Source organism: Pteronotus mesoamericanus, unplaced genomic scaffold, assembly GCF_021234165.1.
Source record: "Pteronotus mesoamericanus isolate MK-2021 breed Mesoamerican mustached bat unplaced genomic scaffold, CSHL_Meso_final scaffold_54, whole genome shotgun sequence".
In the NCBI taxonomy this organism is placed as follows: Eukaryota; Metazoa; Chordata; class Mammalia; order Chiroptera; family Mormoopidae; genus Pteronotus; species Pteronotus mesoamericanus.
This window is the reverse complement of record NW_026555321.1, coordinates 29,037,580-29,054,310: the sequence shown is the minus strand read 5'-3', so window position 1 is coordinate 29,054,310 and position 16,731 is coordinate 29,037,580. Positions and strand designations below refer to the sequence as shown.

Genomic DNA, 16,731 nt, shown 5'->3' with positions numbered 1-16,731 from the left:
GATTACTAAACCAGGAGAAGATAATATTTAGTGCTCACTGTGGGCAAGACAGAATGCTAAGTATTATGCCCGGATTACCTCATTTAATCTTCCCAACAAATTCAGTTTACAGATGGAAAATGAGTGGTAAATTTAAGCAAGCACAGGGTTACACTCCTGGGATTCCAGCTCAGGCATGCCGACTCCAACATGCAAACTGCCCTGACCTGCTTTGTATATGGACGCTCATGTTTCTAACACACAACAGGGTATTTCATCCATGGAAAGTGCCTCCTATGGACTTGAAGATCAAAAGCTTTTCTGCCTAAAACTCTTCAGTAGCCTAACACAGTTAAAAAAATACTTCAGAACAGACTTCTGGTTTCAGCTCAGGCATGCAGAGTTTGGAAGTCGTTACTTCCATGCTTACAAGAAAAAGTTGGACAAACTGAAAATCAATGGCTTTTCTTGGACCCATCAGAGCACTGAGTTTACAGGGCAAACTGCCACCCCAAAACCCGGAAAGAGGAATTCAGAGTCACAGCTGAGGCCAGCTTACTTGGAGCAGAAGACCTTGGAACCATACATGTTAGGAACATTTTGATGAATTGCTGGAGGCTGAGTGTGGACTAGCAGGAGAAGGAGAAACTCCTGGATGCCCCAGCTTACGGGAGATCCACGCTTTCAGAGGTTTTACCTCCAGGAACCTCTCCAGGTTTTCACAGCTCAGGGCTGAGAAAGAGCGCTTTGTGGCTCTTGCAGGAGAAGGGGAAGAGTAATCCTTGTAAAATAAACTCAGAATATTCCAGGGGAAAAGACCTTATCAGAGTCTGTTTACACCTGGAGAAATGGCATTTCACCCCCTCCAACCCTACCCTTCCTGTCTCATCTAAGTGAGGGAAAGGTAAAAGAAAACTCTTGTTTCTCTATGAACTCCACTCCTCACACATTTCTGACACTAAATGTATGTGTGGGCTTTTTCCTACACTGACAAATTCTTTGACACCAGTTGGATGCCCTACAGTTTAATTCAATTCTGATCCTACACACTGCCTCTACTTCAGATCCCATTTGCAAGTATGGGCCTCTAGTACTTCTGACTCACTGGCTATAAACTGAGGTCCCCCCTCACCCCCACTGGGTTTGGTAATTTGCTATAATGGCTCACAGAGCTTAGAAAGAGTTAATTTACTAGATTACCAATTATAAGAATTAAATTTAGGAACAGCCAGATGGAAGAGATGCATAGGACAAGGTATGGGAGAAGGGGTATAGAGCTTTCATGCCTTCTCTGGGGGCACACCACTCCAAGCACCTTGTGCTCACCAATCTAGAAGCTCTCCCAAGCCATGCAGTTAGTGGTTTTTGTTTTTTGTTTTTTGTTTTTTTAATGGAGGCTTCCTTACATAGGCATCACTGGTCATTAGGGTTTAACTCAACCACTAACCCATCTTCCCTCCCTGGAAGTCAGAAGTCAAGGCCTTAGTGTTGAAAGTTCCAACCCTCTAATCACATCGTTCTCCTGGCAATCAACCCCCCAAATTTGAGGCTTTCCAAAAGTCACTTCATTTGCATAAACTGGTTTGGTTCACCAGGGACTTGTTATGAATAACAAAAGATGCTCCTTTCACTTTTTTTTTTTTGCTCCAGTCAATGAAAGGGAAACTTTATTGAGGCCCCAGGGTCACAGGGATTAGGCAGAAGACTGCCCTATAGGCCAGAGGAGGTGATGGAGAGGCCTTATTTAACCTTCTTCTTGGGGCGCAGGTTGTTGGTGTGGCCACACTTCTTCTTGCGGCAGTTGACAGCACGGGGGTGCAGGCGGGCATAACACTTGAGGCAGATCATCTTGTCACAGTTGTACTTCTGGGCGAGCTGGCGGAGGGAGGGCTCGATGATGCCACCACGCAGACGACGCACCAAGTGCAGTGTGGACTCTTTCTGAATGTTGTAGTCTGAGAGAGTGCGGCCATCCTCCAGCTGTTTGCCCGCAAAAATCAGTCGCTGCTGGTCAGGCGGGATGCCCTCCTTGTCTTGGATTTTAGCTTTGACATTCTCAATGGTGTCACTCGGCTCAACCTCAAGGGTGATGGTCTTGCCAGTCAGGGTCTTCACAAAGATCTGCATCTCTGCGTCTGCTGGGGAAGCTCAGCCGCCCCCTCCGCTGTCCCCGGGTCCCCCGTTGCCTCCCGCTTGACCCAGGCCCAAAGCGAACCCGCACGGACGCCACAACCAACGCACTCCCCCTTTCACTTTTATCTCTCCAGAACTATTTCAGGAATAGGGACTAACCCCAGAGTATGCCAAAAAATGCTATCTCATTAAGTAAATTACAGGCTTTTAGGAGCTCTGGAACCAGGAACAAAAGCCAAGTATATATTTCTTATTATATTACAATATCACAGGGGGATTAAGAAACACTTTATAAAGGTCACAGCCTAGGGACATGGGTCCACTAAAATACTAAGATTTTATCAAAAGATTACAGACTGATTCCTCTCCCCCCACACCTCACTACAATACCAACAGGGCTCCAGTAATAACAGTGGGTTACAGCTAAAAAGCTACAAAATACAAACCCTTTGAGGAGGAATAAGGAAGCCCAAAGTCAAGAGGGGAGGTAAAAACAGGCTAGAGGAATATGAAGCCTCTAGCACCTACAGAAGCACACAAACACAGCTCAGCTCCTAGTCAGATTATCATAAATCCACATACTGGAGGTTATTTACCTCAGTTCTTATTACCCAATACAGTCAATATTGTCTGACTTTGAACAAAAATGAGAAGCATGCCAAAAAAGGCAAGGGAAAAACACAATCTGATGAGACAAAGCAATATCAGAATCAGATTCAGACAGAATACAGATGTTGGAGTTATCAGATAATTTAAAATAACATTACGTCTAATGGTAAAAGTACATAATGTGCAAGAAGGAATGTGTAATGTAAGCTGAGATAAGAACTCTAGGAGATAGTCAAAAGGAAATGCTGGAAATAAAAAAACACTAACAAAGAATGTCTCTGATGGGCTCATGAGTAAATTGGACACAGCTGAGGAGAATCGGTGCCCTTGAAGAGAGGTCAACAGATACTTTTCCTACTAAAATGCGAAAGAAAAGAATGAAAAAAAAAATCCAAGAACTCTGGGACAATTTCAAAAGATATAAAATTGGAATACCAGAAGAGAAAAAAAGAATGAAGAAAAAATATTTGAAGCAACAATAGCTAAGAACTTCCAAACCATAGATCCAGGAAGCTCAGAGAATACCAGGCAGCATAAATATAAAAAATCTACACCTACATATGTCTTATTTGAACTGCCAGAACCAAAGACAGAGAAAGTCTTGAAAACAACCAGAAGAAAGAAAACTAACCTATAGGAGAAACAAAGATAAGAATTATAGCTGACTGGTCAGAAACCATTCAAGAAGATGGGAGTGGAGTGAAAACTTTAAAGTGAACCCCTTCTCCCCCCATGACCTTAGAGTCCTGTATCTGGCAAAATTATCCTTCAGAAGTGAAGGAGAAATAAAAACGTTCTCAGATCCATAACAGTAGTACTTCAGACATGGATCTCATCCACGACTTGCTTATGAAAAGAAAAGAAAAGAAAAAAAAAAAGGGCCAGAGTTGTTAAGTGGCTAAATCTGGAAGGGGTATGCACAACATATTTTTTTTTACTTTTTGCAAATCGGTTTTTTTAGTCAGGTTTTTTTTTTTTTCCTTCACAATTCGAACCCTTCATTTTGAAACTGGAGAAGCTGAGAAAAACGGACTTACTTGATGTTGAGCAGAAAGTTATTCCCCAAATTGGTATCGAAACTCAGCTCTCCTGCTATATTTTCTCTTGTAATTTTGTCCCCTGAATGATTGAGTTTGATCTTATTTAAGGATATTTTCCCTTGTGGAGGGGAAGACGAATACACAGAAAAAACTAAACGTTTTTAGGAGGAGGTGCCCTAAAGCGAAGGCGTACAAGTCAGCGACCGAACCCTTGCTTCAAAACGCTGCCAGCGAGGACTACAAGTTCCAGGTTGCCCCGCGCTGGCCGCCGGAAAGAGTCTCTTATGAGTCTGCGCGGGAAGTGGAAACTGCGCGGAGGGAGAGTTCCGCGAGGTACATCGCCCAGGCGTCTACTCCTCTGGTTACTCCTAGCCGCGGGCTTCGCGGCACCGCCAGCGCCGCCATGCCCATGAAGGGCCGCTTCCCCATCCGCCGCACCCTGCAGTACCTGGGCCAAGGGGACGTGGTATTCAAGGACTCGGTGAAGGTCATGACGGTGAACTACAACACGCACGGGAAGCTGGGCGAAGGCGCCAGGTCAGTCCGAGACCTGTGAGGCCGCCCCGGGTGATTGTAACAGCGTGTTAGTAACGTGGAGACGTGGGGCTGCGCTTAATCCTGGGGCTGGACCTGCGAGGTTGGTGCTATTGAGCCCATTTTGGAGAATTGTGGAGAAAGCTGCTTCACAGAGAGAAGAGGACAGCGGGGCCACACGTGCAGGAGCGGAGAACAAGGGCCCCCTCATCCTCCGGGCTGGAGGACCAGGCTAACCCGGGGAGACCTCAGCCACCTTAATCACCTGTGCCCCTCTCCCAGCAGTGGGGAGGGGCGGCAGGCGGTCTCGGTGGAGCCCAGCCCGGGGGCAACAGACCTTGTTCGGGTCCCTTCCCACTTGCTTCTGGTTTAGGGCGAGTTGATCGTCCTCACTGTCTCAAACGGGGATGATAGCAACGCCCCAGGGCCTATGTGGGGATGCAGTGAGCGAAGTAACAGCCGCTGGCATTCATCGAGTTCTTATATGTGCAGCACGGTTCTGAGTGCTTCTTGTGTATTCCCTCCATTTGGTCTGTTCAGGAGCCCCATTGTTATCCCCACTCTGGGGATGAGGAAATGCACCTAGAGGTTAGGTAACTTGCCTGTCCAAAGTATCCCAGCTAGTGAGTGGTGGCCCTGAAAGTGCTGCTTTTTTCGTAGGACTTCTCGCCGGTATAATTAAGTGACTCGTCACCGGCGGAGTGAAACCTCAACCCCCGCCCCCCCGCCCCCCGCCCCCCCCCCCCCCCCCCCCGCCTGCCTTAATTCCATGGTTTTTAGCCTGGAGCAGGTTAAAGAGTCATTGAATGGAAGCTTGCAAGTGAAAGGTCTGAACTGAACCTTGAGGCAACAAGCCGTGCTTTGGGCTTCTGTGGTCTTAAGTATACATTTATTGAGTGCCTGCTGACTCCTAGGCCCTGCTGTGTGCTGTGTGCTAGGAATTCAACAGTGACTAAGAAAAAAAGTACTGTCCTGCAGAACTTTGAGATCAGGTGTGTGGAATGGATCAGAATGGGACAGGAGGGCAACTCCCTGTGAAGGGTCGTCTTTTACGGGGAGGGGCGTTCCCTGCACGGCTGTCCAGGATAGCCATAGGCTACCTCTTAGCCATTTGTTCTCCACAGAGGAACCCAAGACCTTGGAGCTGCTTGCGTAGGGTCATTGGTCACCCTTCATAACTCACTGTGCACACATCCACACCGGAAGTCACAAGGCAGAGGCCAGGCAGGGAGCAGAAAGGAGAGAAGCAGGCTGGATGGGCCTGCGTGAACCTGAAAAATGTGCTCTGTCTCAAGGGGCCATTCACTGTTGGGCTACGTCTTAGCGAAGTCTGCTCCAGGAGAATCAGATTTGTTGAGAAGCCAGAAAGTCAGATTGTTATGTTAATTTATGGTATTTAAACGCGAACCTGTCAAAGCCCTGCAAGCCAAATGTCCCCTGTTAAAAGTTTTTTCATACGTTCTAGGTAAATAGGGTACAAACAGCCATAGTGTTTCTTGCTCTTAGTGGCTTGCCTTTCCCACCTGTGCCTTTTTTGTGATTTTTGTGCCCTTGGGTTTGAGAGCCTTCCTGACTTGCACCTTCTAGCCCCACAGGCCTTTGCTTGTTCATGTGCTCTCAGCATTTCAGCTGTTCTTCATTCCAAGTGCTGGTGACCAGTACTATAGCCCCAGCGGAACCAGTCTTGGGTTATCTGCTGGGTGTATGGGGGAGCTGCCTTGTTCAGTGCCTGAGGGCTAAGTCCCTACTCTCCTGTGCTAGGGGTTCTCGCCTTTAGGACCCACTAAGAGAATGACAGCTGCTAGCACTTACGGAGCTCTTCGTTTAGCCCTGAGCCTCGGGATCTAGTTGGATTGGATAATTTGTTAGTGACAGATCTGTGTGGAAGAAGCCCAGATGCTAATCAAAGCCCTGGTTCTTTCACTTACAAGTTGTTGATGTTTACTTACTTTTTTGGTTTTCTTTAGTTATAAAACCCTACCTTCCGGGGTTGCTGTGAGGATTCAAGAATAAAGTGCCTAGTAAGGTGTCTGACATATATAGCAGGTGCTCAACTAAAGGTTACTTACCGTTACTAACTTTCTTCTCATGCTTCAGCAAGAACCAGTTTAAAGATCCTGTTGAATTTTTGTTTTAGTAGTTTTAGCTGTGAAAAATTCCGACATGGATATGTCTTGTTTTATTTGTACACAACTCTGTGATATTGGGATACTCTGCTGTGGGATGGGAATTGAGCTTAGGTCCAGGAAGGTAAATTCAGCCTTTGAGCTTCTGGCCCTGTGTGCTGTCGTGGTGTGCAGGTAGGTAGCACCCTATTTCCACTTCCTCTAGATGCAACAACTTTCAACTCTAACCATTTAGAGTTTTACCTCCATATAGTTGAATAACTTATTTAGAGGGTTACTTCTACTTCTTATTTTCTTAGCTTTATTTTTTAAAAAAGATTTATTTATTTTTAGGCAGAGGGGAAAGGAGGGAGAAAAACAGAGAAAAACATCAGTGTGTGCTTGCCTCTTGTGTGCCCCACACTGGGAACCTGGCCCCCAACCCAGGCATTTGCCCTGACTGGGAATCAAACTGGTGACCCTTTGGTTTGCAGGCCAACACTCAATCCACTGAGCCACACCAGCCAGGGCTCTTACTTTCTTAGCTTTAGATATCATCTAGTACCTTGTCACTATGGAGGATGAGGATTTAGCTCTTTCCACTGCCACTGCCATTCCCCACACTCAAGATGTGTGTACTACCTGACCCCAATCTTCCCAATAGAGTCATTTCAGAATTTTGGGTAGAATAATATCAGTGTTTAAATTAATATGATATTATGAACACTACACAGTTGAGCTAAATAGAGTACTATGTTTATTTTTCCTCTTTGTTTTTGCAAAGTTTTTTGTTTTCTCTGGAATTAGTAATTGTCATTGCTTTTCTTTTGTTTCAGCTCAGATTCTGCCCCAACTACAGAAGTATCCTCAATTAAATGGTCAATCAGGCTTTCTGTTGATTCTGTCAATTTTATCTTCTTGAAAATAGACTTCAAGCTCCATTGAGCTTGTCCTGCATTGCCATCTTCTTGGCATAAACATTGAAGCACAGAGCACTAACTTGCCTTGGGTCACACAGGGGGAGGTGGTAGTTGGGCGACTGTGCTTCTGTCTTGGGCACCACTCCAACCTCTCTGTCTTCTAGTGTATGGGGCAGGGTGGCAGTAGGAAGCAAAGGGAGCATTTAAATTCACATCATTTGGGGAGCCTTTAATTAAGGGACTATTTACAAAGATTTGGGTACAATGAGGAAAAGAACCACAGGGAACAGTGCAAGATCCCCAGTCCAGGCTTGCGGAAGTGGGGTTGGGGGGGAGTTAGAGAGGGCTGCCTGATAGAAGCCTGGGACTTAGCCAGGGGCAAGACCAGGGAAATAAATACCTTGGCTTTGCCCCTTCCTTCCAGTCTTTCTTTTGCCAGTGCTTCCTGTTGGCTGAATGCAGCAAAATCCAGAGGGCAAGGAATCTCGTTTCCATAGCCCACATAAGTTAGCCATTCAGGATGGAAGGAGGTGGAGAGGGATGCAGAGGTATAGTTGTATAGTAATGATTTAATAAGTCCTCTGTTGGGGGACAATTAAGTTGTTTTTGTTCCTCTGCTATAAGAAATAATGCTGTAGTAAGCCTCACATGTGTCTCTGCATTCAAACATGAACATATCTAAAAGCAGAAGTGAAACTGAGTCAAGATCTATGCTTTTAAAATTTTGCTAGTTCTAAACTGACCTCCTAAGAGGTTAAACCATTTTATACTCTTAAATGAAATGTATCCTTCTATAACTTTAAAAAATTTTAGCTAAGAGGTGTAAAACAGTAATTTAATCTACATGACTTTATTGGGAAGATACTGAGAATCTCTTCAGGTGATGGATGAAAGTCTATTTGCCTTTCTGTCTATTGTGGCCTTTGCCTTTTGTTCTTTTCAACTATAAATCTTACTAATGATGTGTAAAACTGTCACAAGATAATTAACTTTTTGATTTTTGTTTTACAAACACTTTTCCCTTTGGTTTAGTGAATGTTGATTTTGTTTTTGGTAAATTTTGCCATGCAAGTGTTTCAATGTAGTTACACTTACACTTTAAACTTCCTAAGTTTACAGGTTTTACCAATTCTAGATTGTAAAAATTTTCCACGTTTGTTTTTATATATTTTTAAATTTAAGTATACATGAAGTTTCCTTCTGGCCAGGAATGGCCAGATAATTCAACAGATACGTAATGAATGCTAGGACCCATGTTCTATGTGTGTGGGGTGTCAGGGAACCATGAATTCTACTTATGGATACGCCTGTGTAACCACCATTCAAATTAAGATCAAGGACATTCCAGTGTCATTTTTACATTTATACTTCTGCTTTGGTGAATTTTAGGCTAGTGTACAGTGTGAGGTAGGGATACAGATTTCCGTCAGATGACAAACCATGAGTAAACACCCATGCTCAGAGAGCACACTAACACATTCCTGAAAGCTACTTTCCTCAGCCTTTTTGGGGGGCACGGTCCTCTGAGAATCTGATGAAAATTCTGTACCTTTTTTTCCTAGAAAAATAAGTATACAGGTTGCAAAATTTTAGGTTCAAAACTCATTTTCATGGGTTCTTCTTCTTTGCAGGAAATTTGTGTTTTTCAACATACCTCAGATCCAATACAAAAACCCTTGGGTGCAGATCATGATGTTTAAGAACATGACACCATCACCCTTCCTTCGATTCTATTTAGGTGAGTGGGGGGCGGGGCAGGGGGGCCTCTCTGCTGTGGTCCAGGACAGTCTTTTCTCCCATCCATTCTTCCTATCATAGCAGTCAGGTCATCTGAGGTACAAGTTCTTACGTGCTAATGTTGCTCCTGTCACCTTTGCTTCAGTGGCTGTTGAAATCTGGATGCCTTTTCCCTCTCCCTCCTTGTCTCCTGTTACCTTCATATATCCTACATGCCTCACACCACACAGGCTTATTTTTCCAAATTCCCTCGCCATATCTTGCTTTGATGCCTTTGCTCATGCTGGTCCCTCTGCTGAAATCCTGTTTCTACTTTTTTTGCTTAATTAAAAAAATCCATCAATACTCATCCTGGGCACCACTTCTTCCAGGAAGCCTCCCCTGCACACTTAGATTGGTGCCCCTGTTTCCCGGAGCCCCTTTTTCAGTGCTGGCCACATTCTCTTGAAAAAAGTGTATGTTTGTGTGTCCTCTCTGCACCAAGTGAATATTCAGTTAAATTGGGCTCAGTGCCCAGAAGTCAGAAGACCAGATGTTTTGGTCCAGCTCTCAGTCATTCTGACAGTGAGCGAGAAACATTCCCATTGCTTTATTTCTTAAATAAAGGCAAAACATCTATCTCACACAATTAAGAGAATCAAATAAAGAATAGATTGGGAAATGCTTTGGGAAACAAAATCATGTTCTTTCATTTTACTTCTGGCCAGGAATGGCCAGATTATTCAACTGGTATGTAATGCTAGGACCCATGTTCTATGTGCTTGAGGTATCAGGGAGCCATACAAAAATCCCTCCCCCCTTGTAGAGATGAACTCTAGCAGAGGAGACAAATGAGTAAGAAACTTAACAAGATAGTATGTTAGAAGGTAAGTGCTATGAAAAAAAGATAGATCCAGGTGAGTGGGTGGTGAAATGGTAATTCTGTGTATGTATTTAAAAAAACTAACTTTATTGAGGTATAATTTACCTATAATAAATGCATAGGTCTAATGTGTATAGATTGATGAGTTCTGACAGTACATGTGTCTGTGTCTCAACTTTTCCAAAGAAAATGAAGAACATTTCTGTTACTCCAGAAAGTTCTCTGTTGTTACTTTCCTACTAATTCCCCTACCACCAGAGGCAACCACTGTTACGATTTCTTTCACCATAGATTAGTGTTGCTTCAGAGCTTGGTATAAATAGAATCTCACAATGTGTACTTTGTGTCTGGCTTTTACTCGTGTTTTTGTGATTCATCCATGTTATATGTATCAGTAGTTTATTCATTTTTATTACTTAGTATTCCGTCATAGGAATATACCACAGTTTACTTATCGACTCACCTGTTAATGAACACCTGGGTTTTGTTAGGTGCCCAGACAGAAGTATGAGATTTATTGGAGATAAAACGGGAAGAGGGATGGGCAGGGCAAGTCTTCATGTGGCAAAACAAAACAGGTCCAACATCTGTAAAAGGAGAGGGAGAAGGAAGGAGGTCTGGACAGGAGTCACCTCAGATGGTGACAGAACTCTTAGAAGTCTGGGCCAGCCCAGAGGAAGTTGTATCTCTACTTTGGGCAGAAATAGCTAGGTCCTAGCCTTGCGCCAGGGAGGGCCTGGGCTTGGCCCTGGGGGTGCTCTGCTGGGCCCCAAGACCCAGCAGCTCCTTGCAGAAGGCGTCCTTGAAGGGAGGTTTGAGTGGCGGGCCCCCCTGAGCACGAAGGGTTGTCTTCAGTTTTGGACTAAGATAATGTGCTTGTCAGTACCTTCTTACACAGGTTGTCTCTGTGGACACAGGCGCTCAGCTCTCCAGGGCCTACGTGTCAGGATGGGACTGCTGGGTCACAGACTAGATATATGTTCTTAGAAACTGCCCAGCAGGCTTCCAGAATGTTTGAGCCATCGTCTCACCTTCCGGGCAGCAGGGTGTGTCATGGTGGCTCCACACCCTCACCCAAACTGGTATTGTTGATTTCAAATTACCACAAACTTAGTGGTTTAAAACAATGCAAATTTCTTACCTCACAGTTCTGTAGAAGACCTAAATAGACTAAAGTCGAGGTGTCACCAGAGCCTGCCTTTGTGGAGACTATATGGATAAGTCCATTTCCATGCTTCTCCCAGCTTCTAGAGGTCACCCCTATTTGGCTGGTGGCCCTGTCCTCAGTCTTCAGAGCCAGTAACATCTCTCTCTCTGGCCATTCTGCCATAGTCACAGAGTCCTTCTGGCTACTGCCTGGGTAGGTTCTCTGATTTTAAGGACCATATTAAATTGGGCCCACCATATTAGGGTAATGTCCCCATCCCCAAGTCCTTAACTTTAATCACATCCACAGAGTCCATTTTGCCACAAAGTGATATTCACAGGTTCTGGGCTCTTAGGATAGGGACATCTTTGGGGGTTGTTATTTCACTCGTACTGTTTTAAATTTTAGCCATTCCAATGTATTTTAATTTGCTTTTCCCCATGGGTAACTTTTCATGTGCTTACTATTCATATACATATTTCTTTTGTAAAGAGGCTATTTGTATCTTTTGCCCACTAAAGAAATTGGCTTTTAAAATTAAGTTCTTTGTATGTTCTAGATGCAGTTCCTTTGTCAGTTGTATGTATTGTGAATATTTTTTTCTGTTTGTGGCTGGCTTTTCCTTTTCTTAGTGGTGTCTTTTTTTTTTTTTTTTTTAAATTTAAATCCTTACCTGAGGACATTTTTTCATTGCTCTAAGAGGGAGGAAGGGGGAGAGAAACAATGACGAGAGAAACATTGACTGGTTGCCTCCCTTACTTGCCGGCACCAGGGATCCTAAGCCCCTGGACCAAACCTGCGACATTTTGGCGATGGGATGGTGCTCCAACCGAGCCACGGGGCCAGGGCTCAGTGGTGTTTTTTGAAGAGCCCAAGTTTTGATAAACTCCAGCTTATCAGTTTTCTGTTTTGTTTAGTGCTTTTTGTGTCCTGTCCAAGAAATCTTTGCCCAGCCCAAGGCTGCGGAGATTTTTCTCATCTTTACTTACACATTTTATATTTTACATTTAGGTCTGTGTTTTAATTTGAGTTATTTTCTGTGTATTAAGTAATGATAGAGATAGAGGTTCATTTTTGTTTTATTAGATTCATGATATTTGGCTGTTGTAACACTATTTGTTGGACAATTATCCTTTCTCTTATTGAATTCCTTGACATCTTTGTCAAAAATCAGTCCCGACAGCAGCCATGAAAAGGTATGGAGTACTGACACACTGCTACATTACAGATGAACATTGAAAATACTATGTTAAGTGAAGGAAGCCAGACACAAAAGGCCACACATTTTGCATGATTCCATTTATGTGTAAGGTCTGGAACAGGCAAGTCCATAGAGATACACATATAGTGGTTGCAGGGAGGTGGGATGGTACCATAAGTAGGAAGTGACTGCTTAATTGGTAAAGGGTTTTCTCTTTGGGGTGATGAGAAAAAGTTCTGGAACTGCATAATGGTGATAGTTTTACAACATTCTGAATGTACCAAAACTCACCAAATTATATACTTTAAAATGGTTAAAATGATAAATTTTATGTTATTTATTTTACCACACACAAAAAAATCACGTGGTCATGTATTTCTGAATTCCTCATCCTCTTCACTGTTCTATATCTGTCTTTACACTAATACCATACTTCCTTGGTTTTTGTAGCTTTGTAACTGTTAAGATCAGGTAGTATAAATCCAACTTTGCTCCTTTCTTTTCTCCCAAAATTACTTTTGAGTTTTCATACAAACTTTACAACTTACCAGTTTCTAGAAAAACCTTGCTGGGATTTTGATTGGAATTACATCATAGTTCATTTTGAGGAGACTGGACATTTTAACAATATTACGTTTTGTGACTATTGTAAATGGTATTTTTAAAAATTTTATTTTTCAGTTTTTTGGTTAGTACAGTTGATTTTTGTAAATAAACTATGTCTTGCAACCTTGCTATAAATCCACTTATTTTTTGTAGTTTTATTTTCTAAATTCCTGAGAATTTTCTACATATACAATCATGTCATTTACAAATAGTTTTCTTACCCAATATATATATATATATTTTTGTTTTAATTCACTGGCTACATTGGCTGTAATATTCTGCAGTTTTATCAGTAATGTTAGGAAAGTTCCTGTTACTCTGCATCCTCACTAGCACATTATTGTCCATTTAAAAATATTTAAGCTACTCTAATATCTTTGTTTTTCGTGTTTTTTTGTTTTTGTTTTTTTTTCCGGTATCCATAATGTGTTTATTGGAATGGGTCCCCTCTCATCTTGATTCAGGTGCTTTTAGAGCATGCTGCTTCCTTCTGGAGCATTCTTCCAAAAGCCTTGCTTTCCCTCCTGCAGGCTGACAGAGGACAGTGGAGCAGCCAACACACCCAACTACCATCTGTGCCTGGCTAAAGATGGTGGTGATTTTATAGCATCCTGGGCATTTCACTTCCATGAAGTAGGAATTGGGGCTCTGCACCAGGTGTTTCTTGTGTTTCCTCTTCTCCTCTGCAGAGGGACGAAGATCTTTAGCGAGAGAAATGTTGTGGGGAGGTTGTCACCACTGGCCTCATTGTAGTTTGAATTTTTTCATTTTCCTAATGACTAAGTATCCATGCTTATTACCTTTTTTCCCCTTGAATGTTTACTCAGCCATTTTGCCCATTTTTTAATTGGATTGTCTTGAGTTTTGAGAGTTTTTTGTACAGTCAAGATCCAAGTTCTTTATCAGATGTATGCATTATGAACATTATCCCCCAGTCTACTGCTTATGGTAACTTTTGTAGCTTAAAAGTCTTGAATTTTAAGTTCAATTTATAAGATTTTCTCTATGGATCATGTTTTTGATGTCATATCGAAAAACCTTTGCCTAGGTTCTAAAGATTTCCTGTTTCTTTAAAAAGCTTTATAGAAGTTTTAGTTCTTACATTTAGTTAGGTAATTTTGAGGTTGTGTTTGCTTGTTTCTTTTTTTTAATATTGGGAGGTAAAGGTCTAAATTCATTTATTTGCATGTGACTATCCAACTGTCCCAGCACCATTAGTTTAAAGGACTGTCTTTCCTCACTGAATTGTTTTGTCACCTTTCTTGAAAGTCAGTTGACCATAATATAAGGGTTTATTTCTGGACTCAGTTCTGTTATATTACTGTGTAGTCTTGTCATAAGTACCACATTACTTGATTACTGTAGCTTATAGTAAATGTAAAATTGGAAAATGAACATCCATTTTGTTTTTCAAAATTGTTCTGCATGAATTTTAGGCTCAACTTGTCAGTTTCTACACAAATATCCACTGGGAATTTGATGGAGATTGCTTTGAATTTAGACCAGTTTGGGGAGGATTGCCATGTTAACGATACTGAATCTTTCTATCCATGAACATGGAATTTCTATTAAAATAGTAAGCTTTTGTGCATGCCTAAAATGTGTTCACTCATGTTTAAAGAAATATGGTAAAAGGGTAGTAAATTATGGGTTATGTAAACAAATAGAATTACTTTACGGTTAAAAGTATTTCTCCACTAAAAGCAAATTCCAAATCACTACCATCTGAGGCTGAGGAGCGCAATTCCAAGTTCTCAGGTCTCCCCTCCCCACCCTGCCTCTTTACTTCCTGTTTCCAGATTCTGGTGAGCAGGTTCTTGTGGATGTGGAGACCAAGAGCAATACAGAGATCATGGAGCACATCAAAAAAATCCTGGGGAAGAATGAGTGAGTTGCTGGGGTTGATATGGAGGGAGGAAATATCCTAGCCCAGATACTTGGAGAGAGGGGAAAGGGATGTGTTGGGAGGGGTGTCAAGAGGACAGGCTCTCTGACAGCGAGTCAGACACTCACCTGGAGAGTCTGTTGCATTTGGCTTTGCTGCTCACCAGATGTGTGACTGTAAGTCACTGAGCCTCTGAGCTTATTATAACTCCTCCCATTACGAAGTGGGGATAAACAACATCCCTTCCTCCGGAGGTCAGTGGGAAGCAGAGATGCACCTAAAATACTGCTTTGTGTGGCCATAAACATGCCCCAGCTTGGAGATAGTGGGTGTTCAACCCCAGGGCCTGCTGTGACATGTCCTTTTCTTTTCAGTGAGGAGAGGAAAGGGAGGGAAGGCAGGAATGTCTGAGAAAGCACACAGAAGCCCTTTCATCCTGCTTGTCCCACAGTCAGAAATGGGGCTGCCCCTGGCTATCTGTTGAAGGCTGACTATTGCTGTGTGGCCCTGGGGCGAAGTGTGCTTCTCCAGTGACCTCCTCCCCAGAGGCTTAACACTGCCCACAGGTTGAAGGCCGCACCTCTGGTGAGGGATGGATTTGGGGGCTGGGAGACAAGCTAGCCATAGGGGATCCAGTTCTCCCTGGCAGATGGTGGGGTTCACTCTGAGAAGTCCTGTGCTTCCAGAGGATCAGAGCAATGTTGCCAACACCTTGTTGCTTCTGTGCTCCTTGGTAGGGCAACCCTCAAGAAAGAGGAGCAGGAGAAAAAGCAGCTTTCTCATCCAGCTCACTTTGGACCTCGAAAGTATTGCCTGCGGGAATGCATCTGTGAGGTGGAAGGGCAGGTGCCCTGCCCGGCCCTGGTGCCGCTACCCAAGGAGATGACAGGGAAGTACAAAGCAGCTCTGAAAGCTAATGCCCAGGACTAAGGCCCCAGGCCTGTGGGCGAGGGTTACCTTGGCCACAGGGAAGCCCTTGGCTCTGTCCCGAGTCTGTGCAAATAAAATGCTCCTTAATCACTCCAGCAGCATGGTGTGTATCCAGTCTGAAAGGCATGAGGAGGAGGACCTGCATGGGAATGGGGCTTTGGGATTAGGGTGTTAAGGGCACAGCGCGTTGACATCACCCTGTCAACCTGTGTTGACCCTGTGGCCTTTTCCTGATCTTCAGTGGTTTTGACTCCTCTTCCAGACTCTGCTCTGGAGAATTAAGAGTTGCTGTGGTTGAGTGTGGTTGAAGGCATCTGTGGCTGACAGAGTGGATGTCTCCTCCGTTCAGACTCTGGTTATTTTTCAGAAATTTCATGGCAAAGCTGTGCAGTGCTCACTTTTAAAACTAAAGCCAACTGACCCTGTCCTCCTGAGAGGCCTGGCTGTGGGCATGCCAGAGATGCAGGAGGCCCCAGTGGCCAGCGGACAGACCAGCCTCCCTTAGGAGTGCACCCACCGGTGAGCCACCCACTGCCAGTCCCTGTAGTCCCAGCCCCATGCCCCATAGCAGGCAGGTTTACAGACCATGAAGGAGGAAAGGAGGCACTGACTGACTGACTTCTGGGCCCTTCCCTGAGGGACTGGTGTTGGGGCCTGCCTCTCAGTTCACCTTCTTGGCTCATTCAGTTCTTGCTTTAAGGTTTGGAAGAAGGTCTGCCTGAATAGTTCTTGCCTCTTCAGGACACTGATATTTCTGACACTTCAGTTGTACTGGTTTTAGCCCTTAGGAGACACCAAAGCCCTCCAGGGTCACTGTAAGCGTAAGTTTACTTGGTTAAAAGTGAAGGACCAGCTGGACTACAGACTTGTGGAAGCACAGACTGGAAGACTGCGCAACGGTGTGCAGCAAGAAGGTGGGCTCAGGACAGGTTTAAGGTCCGGGTTCCTCTCTAATGGGAGACTCCCTTGGTCAAGGTCTAACACCGTAAAATGGGAATAACGGCATTATACCCCACAAAGTAATGAGCTGTGGGAAATGATGT

The 16,731-nt window shown here is 43.8% G+C and overlaps 3 protein-coding genes across 3 annotated transcripts; 1 reads left to right on the top strand and 2 right to left on the bottom strand.

The window, feature by feature from the left end:
• Positions 1-1,610: 1,610 nt before the first annotated feature.
• On the bottom strand, positions 1,611-2,220 carry LOC129088062 (ubiquitin-60S ribosomal protein L40-like). The gene is made up of 2 exons (XM_054595204.1): positions 2,195-2,220; positions 1,611-2,126 (listed from the first exon to the last, which is right to left on the bottom strand). The coding sequence occupies exon 2, from the start codon at positions 2,104-2,106 to the stop codon at positions 1,720-1,722; it is 387 nt and encodes a 128-aa protein (XP_054451179.1). The 5' UTR covers positions 2,107-2,126; positions 2,195-2,220; the 3' UTR covers positions 1,611-1,719.
• A 1,833-nt stretch (positions 2,221-4,053) lies between these two features.
• MRPS25 (mitochondrial ribosomal protein S25) lies at positions 4,054-15,778 on the top strand. Its single transcript, XM_054595202.1, has 4 exons — positions 4,054-4,298; positions 8,952-9,058; positions 14,673-14,760; positions 15,496-15,778. Exons 1-4 carry the CDS (start codon positions 4,165-4,167, stop codon positions 15,686-15,688), a joined length of 522 nt encoding a protein of 173 aa, XP_054451177.1. The 5' UTR covers positions 4,054-4,164; the 3' UTR covers positions 15,689-15,778.
• On the bottom strand, positions 13,324-14,024 carry LOC129088456 (40S ribosomal protein S27-like). The gene has a single exon (XM_054595854.1). It carries the CDS (start codon positions 13,501-13,503, stop codon positions 13,324-13,326), a length of 180 nt encoding a protein of 59 aa, XP_054451829.1. The 5' UTR covers positions 13,504-14,024.
• Positions 15,779-16,731: the final 953 nt, after the last annotated feature.

Excerpts from the sequence above, each read along its gene's own strand:
- LOC129088062 (XM_054595204.1), bottom strand. The coding sequence starts at position 2,106 with ATGCAGATCTTTGTGAAGACCCTGACTGGCAAGACCATCACCCTTGAG.
- MRPS25 (XM_054595202.1), top strand. The coding sequence starts at position 4,165 with ATGCCCATGAAGGGCCGCTTCCCCATCCGCCGCACCCTGCAGTACCTG. Across the intron at positions 4,299-8,951 it reads AAGCTGGGCGAAGGCGCCAG|GAAATTTGTGTTTTTCAACA; the intron begins GTCAGTCCGAGA and ends TCTTCTTTGCAG. Across the intron at positions 14,761-15,495 it reads AAAATCCTGGGGAAGAATGA|GGCAACCCTCAAGAAAGAGG; the intron begins GTGAGTTGCTGG and ends GCTCCTTGGTAG.
- LOC129088456 (XM_054595854.1), bottom strand. The coding sequence starts at position 13,503 with ATGGAAGTGAAATGCCCAGGATGCTATAAAATCACCACCATCTTTAGC.